The following is a 10,896-nucleotide window of genomic DNA, read 5'->3' as shown; positions in this document are numbered from 1 at the left end:
CATATACTGTACACTATTATTTAATCTATTTCATTTTCTTTTCTTTATACTCCTTAAACTATGACCCAGTTCTACAGTCAACCATGTACTGATCACTAACCAGCTCCTCATAGATAAGACTGTAAATTCTGAATTTGAACAACAAATCTAACTAAATGCTCTACTTTATACAAATCCACAATTTTTCAAGTCTGAAAGATGTTAAATAATCTCTAAATGTAAGTGCTGTCAAATCGATTATTCGTGATTAATCGCATCTAACAAAAGTTTGTAAAATATGTAAATATATACACACACAAACTTTTATGTTAGATGGGATTAATCGCAATAATCGATTTGACAGCTACTAAATTTATGTAATTCAGGAATTTCACACAGAAATTGCTTGTCGATGTGTAATAGAGCAAATATTTTCAGGCAAAGTCAAGAAAAATCATCACAAATGGACATCATTTTGGGGAGAAGTACTACTGTACTGTACATCACTTGTAATCAATAATTAATATGATACAACATATATATTGTACTTGTGACAATATTACTTCATAATGTGCTTTAGTTGACATTTTTAACCCAGTGGAGAATAAACCACCCAGAAGCCAGAAATTACTGAAATTCAGTCTCAGATTATTTGCAAAACAACAGTTATGATTTCTGTGATATCAATGAGAACAACGCTAAAACATCGGCCTCTGCAGCAGATTTCGATCATAACGGATTGAACTGTGTAACAAGCCTGTGGCTAAAAGTAGATTAAATATTTACTCTATTCGAGAGCATTTAAATTGAACTAATGTACAAACATACAACGTGTACATTTACAAATATTTCATCAAATCGATTTCGTTAGAACCTCGGCTACAGTACATCAGCATTAAAATGAGACGATTAAATCCTGAGGTAAAACAACACAACAACACATTTTAAAACAACCTTTAACGCAAACGAAAATACGCAACAACTAAAACAACGTAAACATATGGCTTTCTTTTGTACCTTCAAAGAAAAGAAAACAAAAACAACTTGACAAGACAAAACAAGCTCTCTTTGTACTTGCACTTGATGTGAAGTGCTCAACAGAAACAATGTAATGTTTATAAGCTTTATACCTTTTCATCTGTAAGATCAAGTAAATACCAGTCAATTTATTTACGGAAGCTGATCTTTTCTTCTGTCTGTGCATAAAACCTATGTTTATTCTTAAGACGTGAGAGTAAAGATGTGTCTGCTAAATAGTCGAAATGTGTTTTTGAATACTAACAGCCAACCAAAATATATAACTGGCTTGCAAATACCACATAGACGAATCTGACAACCATCTGAGAATCTATTTACTATAGAAACATAGTGAGCTTTGGAATGTTTCTTTATCGGTGATCTAGTGTTTAAAATACATTAAGTGGAGAAACACTACACAACCGTTAATTAAATCTGCCGTAATACCACATGGCAAGACTGATACTTTCCTATTTACGGGGTCTAATTACCAAAAGCAACTCCTTAAACTATCACACACTTTTAAAACAGTTTAAGCAAAAGCTTATGTATTGTTGTACTGTGGGAACCTATTTGAATTCAAATTGGTCAGATATATCTTTCCTTTCTCCCTTCCCCAAACTAGTCTTTTACTGACTTTATCCCTCCCAAATACCCTGTTTCTGTCCCCTCCCCCCATTGAGGATGTAAAGGATCTACATTGGCTCATCATAGTTGTAGGTTGGTGCAGCGGAGTATTGTTGTTGGCCCGGCATGGCCCCCTGTGCGGCGCCCATAGCTGCCTGCTGAGCTGCCTGCTGGACGTGAGGGTTCTTCCAAGCACCGGTGGTCCATTCTTCCTGAGCCTTGCTCATGCTGCCTCCGCTGCCACGGTAGAAGTTGTGAACCTAAGATAGAAGATTTATTACTTGAAGGTTGATCTTTTATAGCGCAGGACATTAATAACTAAGGACTGTGCCGGTCAACTTGACAACCGCCCCACCGTGGTGGTAGAGCAGGGATGTGCCCGAAGCTAAATAACTCATTTGAACTGGCACAGATATTGGGTCTATTTCACTAATAATTGCGTGGATTATTTAGTATTTGTACACACAGGAGAACTTCTCACGAAAAATCTCCACCTAGTTCGTACCATAGACTTTAAAAAAAGATGGACGAAGTGAAGTTAAGTCTTAATATGGCGCTGACATCTTGCGCAGATTTGGGACCCAAGTCTGCGCAGTAGTGAACGCGGGACCTGAGTCTGCGCAGTAGTGAACCTGGGACCTGAGTGCGCAGTAGTGAACCCGGGACCCGAGTCTGCGCAGTAGTGAACGTGGGACCCGAGTCTGCGCAGTAGTGAACGCGGGACCCGAGTCTGCGCAGTAGTGAACGCGGGACCCGAGTCTGCGCAGTAGTGAACGTGGGACCCGAGTCTGCGCAGTAGTGAACGCGGGACCCGAGTCTGCGAAGTAGTGAACGTGGGACCCGAGTCTGCGCAGTAGTGAACGTGGGACCCGAGACTGCGCAGTAGTGAACGCGGGACCTGAGTCTGCGCAGTAGTGAACGTGGGACCCGAGACTGCGCAGTAGTGAACGCGGGACCTGAGTCTGCGCAGTAGTGAACGCGGGACCCGAGTCTGCGCAGTAGTGAACGTGGGACCCGAGACTGCGCAGTAGTGAACGCGGGACCTGAGTCTGCGCAGTAGTGAACCTGGGACCTGAGTCTGCGCAGTAGTGAACGTGGGACCCGAGTCTGCGCAGTAGTGAACCTGGGACCTGAGTCTGCGCAGTAGTGAACGCCGGACCCGAGTCAGCGCAGTAGTGAACGCGGGACCTGAGTCTGCGCAGTAGTGAACCCGGGACCTGAGTCTGCGCAGTAGTGAACCCGGGACCTGAGTCAGCGCAGTAGTGAACCCGGGACCTGAGTCTGCACAGTAGTGAACCCGGGACCTGAGTCTGCGCAGTAGTGAACGCGGGACCTGAGTCTGTGCAGTAGTGAACCCGGGACCTGAGTCTGCGCAGTAGTGAACCCGGGACCTGAGTCTGCGCAGTAGTGAACCCGGGACCTGAGTCTGCGCAGTAGTGAACGCGGGACCTGAGTCTGCGCAGTAGTGAACGCGGGACCTGAGTCTGCGCAGTAGTGAACGCGGGACCTGAGTCTGCGCAGTAGTGAACCCGGGACCTGAGTCTGCGCAGTAGTGAACCCGGGACCTGAGTCCGCGCAGTAGTGAACGCGGGACCTGAGTCCATGCAGTAGTGAACCCGGGACCTGAGTCTGCGCAGTAGTGAACGCGGGACCTGAGTCTGCGCAGTAGTGAACCCGGGACCTGAGTCTGCGCAGTAGTGAACGTGGGACCCGAGACTGCGCAGTAGTGAACGCGGGACCTGAGTCTGCGCAGTAGTGAACGCGGGACCCGAGTCTGCGCAGTAGTGAACGTGGGACCCGAGACTGCGCAGTAGTGAACGCGGGACCTGAGTCTGCGCAGTAGTGAACGCGGGACCTGAGTCTGCGCAGTAGTGAACCTGGGACCTGAGTCTGCGCAGTAGTGAACGTGGGACCCGAGTCTGCGCAGTAGTGAACCTGGGACCTGAGTCTGCGCAGTAGTGAACGCCGGACCCGAGTCAGCGCAGTAGTGAACGCGGGACCTGAGTCTGCGCAGTAGTGAACCCGGGACCTGAGTCTGCGCAGTAGTGAACCCGGGACCTGAGTCAGCGCAGTAGTGAACCCGGGACCTGAGTCTGCGCAGTAGTGAACCCGGGACCTGAGTCTGCGCAGTAGTGAACGCGGGACCTGAGTCTGTGCAGTAGTGAACCCGGGACCTGAGTCTGCGCAGTAGTGAACCCGGGACCTGAGTCTGCGCAGTAGTGAACCCGGGACCTGAGTCTGCGCAGTAGTGAACGCGGGACCTGAGTCTGCGCAGTAGTGAACGCGGGACCTGAGTCTGCGCAGTAGTGAACGCGGGACCTGAGTCTGCGCAGTAGTGAACCCGGGACCTGAGTCTGCGCAGTAGTGAACCCGGGACCTGAGTCCGCGCAGTAGTGAACGCGGGACCTGAGTCCATGCAGTAGTGAACCCGGGACCTGAGTCTGCGCAGTAGTGAACGCGGGACCTGAGTCTGCGCAGTAGTGAACCCGGGACCTGAGTCTGCGCAGTAGTGAACGCGGGACCTGAGTCTGCGCAGTAGTGAACCCGGGACCTGAGTCTGCGCAGTAGTGAACCCGGGACCTGAGTCTGCGCAGTAGTGAACCCGGGACCTGAGTCTGCGCAGTAGTGAACCCGGGACCTGAGTCTGCGCAGTAGTGAACGCGGGACCTGAGTCTGCGCAGTAGTGAACCCGGGACCCGAGTCAGCGCAGTAGTGAACGCGGGACCCGAGTCTGCGCAGTAGTGAACCCGGGACCCGAGTCTGCGCAGTAGTGAACGCGGGACCTGAGTCTGCGCAGTAGTGAACGCGGGACCCGAGTCTGCGCAGTAGTGAACCCGGGACCCGAGTCTGCGCAGTAGTGAACCCGGGACCTGAGTCTGCGCAGTAGTGAACCCGGGACCTGAGTCTGCGCAGTAGTGAACCCGGGACCTGAGTCTGCGCAGTAGTGAACGCGGGACCTGAGTCTGTGCAGTAGTGAACCCGGGACCTGAGTCTGCGCAGTAGTGAACGCGGGACCTGAGTCTGCGCAGTAGTGAACGCGGGACCTGAGTCTGCGCAGTAGTGAACCTAGGACCAGCCAAACTATGAAAAAAAGTGCGACTTATAGTCCGGAAAATACGGTAGTACAAAATTTACTGTGTGAAATAAACATTTATGGACATGTAGAAATTAAAGTTGAAGCTCCAATCAAAAAAAAAAAAAAAAAAAAAAAAAATCATTTGGTGCCTCAGTGACTACTTCGTTTAGAGAAGCTGTCAATCACAGCTGTCAATCATGACGTCACATTCCCGTTTTTATAGCATCAAATAATTAACTAAGACCAAACTTATTTCAAAATACAAACACTTAAACTTACATCAGCGTGATAAAAACGACCTAAAATGACAGAAAACATCTTTAGAAAAAAAATTATTTGAAGAGTAATTTGTATTGTTTATTTTCCATTAGACTTCATGGGGAGGGCGGGGTTTATGAGCTATACTGTGACCAACCACCTGGGAGCGATCAGACGCTTTAGCTTCACTTTTCAGGACTTGTGCTTGGTTCGTACGCACATGAATTTGTTCTTCACATCGTTCTGATTAGGGATGCACGATATATCGACCACATATCGATATCGGCCGATAAATGATCTTTTTTGATGTTATCGTTATCGGTCCGATAGGAATATTGGGCCGATATATCAAAGCCGATAGATAATAGATTATTTACTTCAGTTGAGAGATGCGCGCTGTTCGCCATGATGGTTCTGAATGATTGGATTCACTTCGAAAAGGAAGATACAGTTCACTGCAACATGTGCAGCACAAATCTGTCACATAGGCTTCATAACATTATAATAAAAACACGCAAAAGAATGTTCTGAATTGTTGTTCGCCAATGTTTCAGCGCGACGAGCGCGTTGTGTTGCGGAAAGAGCGCGTCTATGGAGTCGAGCCTTCATGACAAGCACAGTCAAGTTCTCTTGAGCATTCGCAGCATTCTGCGCCATTGTAAGTTGTAATATGTTTATTTTGTGTATATATATCGGATTAATCTAATATAGGATGCGTTTGGTTGAGTTAATGAACGATGCAGTAGCGCTTCATTGTACCGGTGATCATCTTTGCTGTGATCATCTTTGATCATTTTAGCGTTGCGCAGCTCAAACAGCAATGCACATTTATAACTATAATTGGGACTGTCAAATACATGCCATTATAATGAGAATACTATTGTAATAAAACGTTGTGAATTCTCTGTTTAGTTGCCGTTTCAGCGCGTTGTTGTGAGAATAGCGCGTCCAGAACAGGGATTAGCCTACACATTATGACCAGCACAAGTTCGATTGTGCATTCACGTCATTTTGCGCAGAGAAGTCGTAGTATAAAGTTGATGTAATATAAATATCTGATTAATCTCACATATGATGCGTTTCGTTCGTGGATTTAAACAACCTGCTAGAAAAGTTCTTCAGTTTTTGCCGGTGCTCGTTCTCTTCAGCTTCAGCGCGCGCAGATTAAACAACAATGCAAAACATTAAAAGCTATGATTGGGAGTGTCATACAATTATAATTGTATTCACTATTGTAATACATTTGTAAATTCTTTGGGTTTGCATTCTTCAGCAACCGTTGAGTTGATTAACCTTCTAGCAATCAACCTTCTCTTCAGCTTCAGCGCGCGCAGCTCACACAGCAATGTAATTTGAAACAGTAACTAAGGTATTAAAGATGTTTACTATCAATGTAGCCTAATATTAAAAATGTTAAATTTTTTCAAAAACATTGCATTATAATTAATAACTAACATTATTTTGTTCTCGTATTATTTTCATCAACGATATGGTTTGATTAAACTATTTTTTTCTTATTGTCCGTGCGGAGGCGATTCCATTTTATTGATCCATGCATTTTGTTTCTTTATATGCAGCCCAATGTTATCCAATGACTTGTTTGCATTATGTATTTTATTTTTTGTTAGGCAATAGATTTTTTGATAACACTTTACAATAAGGTCTCATTTGTTAATGCATTAACTAACAGAGAGCAATAGCCTTTGTTATTGTTAGTTAATAAAATATGTGCGTTCATGTTAGTTCACAGTGCATTGACTGATGTTAACAGATACAACTTTCTTAAAAATGTTTTATAAAATTGTTGGGTCATGCTGCTAACTAATGCTAACAAAATTAAACCTTATTATAAAGTACCATTTTTTAATAAAGAAAGTTGTCCATATGAGTGTAAAATTAATTTTAAAAGATAAGGAATCTTACACTGGTTCAAACTAGGCTATACTGTATTGTATAGGTTTGATTTATGTTAAAAGTGTTTGAGACAATGCTTTTAATGGTGAGCCTTTTGTTATACAGGCTATCAAAGTATATAAAAAATGTAATTTAGATTTATCTGCCAATATATCGGTTATCGGCTTTCAAATGTAAAGAATTATCGGTTATCGGTATCGGCCAACATGTTCATATCGGTGCATCCCTAGTTCTGATGTTAGTGAATTTGGAGTATTCTAAATGAGCGGGAACGTGTACGTGCACACGGTAAGTCATTTGCATAAAACACGCCCAAACCATCTCCATATAAGGTCTTTTCTCACACGCTTTCCTTACAGCCTTTCGTCAATCTCTTCAAATTTGCCTCTGTTTGCAAACCAAGCGGCAACCTTCCTGTCTCTCTCTTGAAACCAACACGGAAGTGACTAATACTACAATTCATCTACTGAATTCTAGTAGAATTCATCTATTTCTACATTACAGGCTGATCTCGAATCTACCTTTTCTATCAAAGGTATAAGAAAATGCAGTATCCTCAAAACTATGTTCCTTTTTAGAAAGAAATTATATCTGCTAGGATTTCCAGACCATACCGGAGACCGGAAGTTCCCGGATGTCGGCATGTTCGCACCGCAGGAACTAGGAACTATTTTAGTTCTAGGAACTCTTTTAGAGGAACTCAGAGTAGAGAACTTCTAAAACAGAGAACTTCAGAGTAGGGTCTAAACCAGCGCTATAGGAACTATCCGTGACGTTAGTGACGCTATTAGGTTAGCAATGAAATGTTACATCGCAACCGTGGAAAACATTTGGATTCGTGCCGAATGAGAGAGGTACATGAGCCCATAAATTTAAGCTATTTGTCGGCTTTGCATTCTGTTTTGCGATCTGGTCACCTGATTTTCCACAAATTTAACAATATTTCAGGAGTTATTCCACTGGACATGGAATGAATCTCTCGTTTCTTTTGCCAAATCTTCACTCACGTCTCACAGGGAATTATTGACATTTCTTCCTTTCGTTTACTTTTAATTAGTTACTATACTAATTACATCCTTTACTGTGGTAAAGTAGAAAAACGCTACTTGAACATCAAATTCTATTCATCACATTTAACACGTCAAATTCTATTGTTTGTGTTTTTTAGATTTAGTAAGGCATGTCAAGTTTATTTGTCCCAAACAGTATTTCTTTGTGGGGAAATCTAAAAGTAATGTTTTTTTATTTAATGTTTAACTTTCTTATATTATTTAGGTTACCATTATTTACTGATATCTATTTCAATGTTTTACAGGCTGTAGTGTGTTGTTTCAATGACATAAGTGCTAAAATAAACATGCACATTTGTTACGAAACGGATGTTTGAGCCTATTTTTTTTAATATATATTTCAAAATGTATTTTATTGAGGTCAATATATATTTATCACCGCCAAAAACTGCCACCATCACAGCTCAATTAATAACATGTTTTAACCACAGGACAAGTTTTCAAATTTAACATTTCAAGAATTGTTAAAGATATCTTTTATCAAAAAAAAATTAAAAAGTGGATTTTTGCTCAGAACAAGTAAGAGAGTACTGTACATTCTGTGCAGGATAAACATTATATTAATCAACAAAAAACATTGAGAACATGAGATCTGTTTATATTCAAAACAATAATGATGGAGAAACAATAAAGGGGTACCTTGGTGAGGGCAATGAAGGAGAAAACAGCCACGACAGTGAACATTATGGTTGGAATCAGCATAACAACGGCAGAGCCAATATTAGTGCTGAAAAAAGTGATGGTGGCCAGCCAGCCACTGAAATAGAAAAACATAAAGAAGAGATATTTTTCTCATTAACATGCCACTTAAAAAGTACAGTACATGAAAAGATTGTATAAATTCAGAATATTGCATAACATCCTAATATACTCTAAACAGACCATACTATGTGTGTGCTAAAAATAATACGTGACGCAAGAGTATATGAGTCATTTGAGTTTCTATAGGGTACCTCAACTGGAACTGAACCAGCATTGTTCTATGTGTCTGTCTGTCTATCTATCTATCTGTCTGTCTGTCTATCTATCTGTGTCATTCTGTCTGTCTGTCTATCTGTCTGTCTATCTATCTATCTGTCTGTCTATCTATCTATCATACTGTCTGTCTGTCTATTTGTCTGTCTATCTATCTATCTATCTATCTATCTATCTATCTATCTATCTATCTATCTATCTGTCTGTCTGATCAATCAATCTATCTATCTATTTATCTTTCTGTCTGTCTAATCTATCTATCTATCTGTTTATTTATCTGTCTATCTTTCTGTCTACCTATATGTCTATCTATCTGTCTGTCTATCTATCTATCTATCTATCTATCTATCTATCTATCTATCTATCTATCTATCTATCTATCTATCTATCTGTCTGTCTGTCTGTCTGTTTATCTGTCTATCTATCTGTCTATCTATCTATCTATCTATCTATCTATCTATCTATCTGTCTGTCTGTCTGTCTGTTTATCTATCTATCTATCTATCTATCTATCTATCTATCTATCTATCTATCTATCTATCTATCTATCTGTCTGTCTGTCTGTCTGTTTATCTGTCTATCTATCTGTCTATCTATCTGTCTGTCTATCTATCTATCTATCTATCTATATGTCTATCTATCTGTCTGTCTATCTATCTATCTATCTATCTATCTATCTATCTGTCTGTCTGTCTGTCTGTTTATCTGTCTATCTATCTATCTATCTATCTATCTATCTATCTATCTATCTATCTATCTATCTGTCTGTCTGTCTGTCTGTTTATCTATCTATCTATCTATCTATCTATCTATCTATCTGTCTGTCTGTCTGTCTGTTTATCTGTCTATCTATCTGTCTATCTATCTGTCTGTCTATCTGTCTGTCTGTCTATCTATCTATCTTTCTGTCTGTATGTCTGTCTGTCTGATCTATCTATCTATCTTTCTGTCTATCTGTCAGTCTGTCTATCTATCTATTTGTCTGATCTATCTATCTATCTGTATATCTATAAGTATATCTATCTATCTATCTGTCTGTATGTATATCTATTTAATTTCATTTCAGTTTATTTATATAGGGACAGTACAAAAAAACATGATACCAGTCAAAGCTGGAAAATATGTATTGTACATAGAGAGTATAGCAAGAGCTAATTTGCATCTCAGGTCCCTAGAAAGGCTTTTCTAATAAAAAATAAATAAAACAACAAATTACTACTCATAGAATAAAACTACCACAATATGTCACTTATAGACGTAGATGTCACTCAAATACCAACCAAAATTTATACCAGAAATGAGCTTACAACTGAAGCATAAAACTTCACATGCACTTTTACATTACATTACACTCTTACAGTGCATTTTAATAAGATAGAATAAAACTTTTACTTATACATATTACGGTCTATGTATCTATGTATCTATCTATCTTTCTGTCTGTATGTCTGTCTGTCTGTCTGATCTATCTATCTTTCTGTCTATCTGTCTGATCTATCTATCTTTCTGTCTATCTGTCTCTCTGTCTGATCTATCTATCTTTCTGTCTATCTGTCTCTCTGTCTGATCTATCTATCTTTCTGTCTATCTGTCTGTCTGATCTATCTATCTGTCTGTTTATCTATCTATCTATCTATCTATCTATCTATCTGTCTATCTGTCTATCTATCTATCTATCTATCTATCTATCTATCTATCTGTCTGTCTGTCTGTCTGTCTGTCTGTCTGTCTGTCTGTCTGTCTGTCTGTCTATCTATCTATCTATCTGTCGAATTGAAAATAATCAAAGATATTTAAAAATGAACAAAGACATTTGCTTTTACTGTTTCAACCCCCCTTTTTCTTACCCCAAGGACCATTTGTAATTCCTAAAGGCAGAGGTGCTGATAGTGATCAAGGCCTGTAGGCCAAGATACTGTATGTCGACATCGGGGGTCTACGAACTGCCACACCTTTAGTACGATGGGGGAAGTTGTAATT

The 10,896-nt window shown here is 41.1% G+C and overlaps 1 protein-coding gene across 1 annotated transcript in view; it reads right to left on the bottom strand.

Annotated features, from left to right (window-relative positions):
• Positions 1-1,323: 1,323 nt before the first annotated feature.
• Positions 1,324-10,896, bottom strand: part of scamp5a (secretory carrier membrane protein 5a) — a 210,555-nt gene continuing 200,982 nt past the window's right edge. The window contains exons 6-7 of the mRNA XM_056265016.1: positions 8,581-8,698; positions 1,324-1,883 (exon numbers count right to left, since the gene is read on the bottom strand). Coding sequence (XP_056120991.1) covers positions 1,692-1,883; positions 8,581-8,698 — 310 coding nt within the window. The 3' untranslated portion in view covers positions 1,324-1,691. The remainder of the gene's footprint in view (positions 1,884-8,580; positions 8,699-10,896) is intronic.

This window comes from Rhinichthys klamathensis, unplaced genomic scaffold (genome assembly GCF_029890125.1).
Source record: "Rhinichthys klamathensis goyatoka isolate OS25496 unplaced genomic scaffold, OSU_Roscu_1.1 h1tg000228l_1, whole genome shotgun sequence".
NCBI classification, from domain to species: domain Eukaryota; kingdom Metazoa; phylum Chordata; class Actinopteri; order Cypriniformes; family Leuciscidae; genus Rhinichthys; species Rhinichthys klamathensis.
This window is presented reverse-complemented; position numbering and strand designations above follow the sequence as displayed.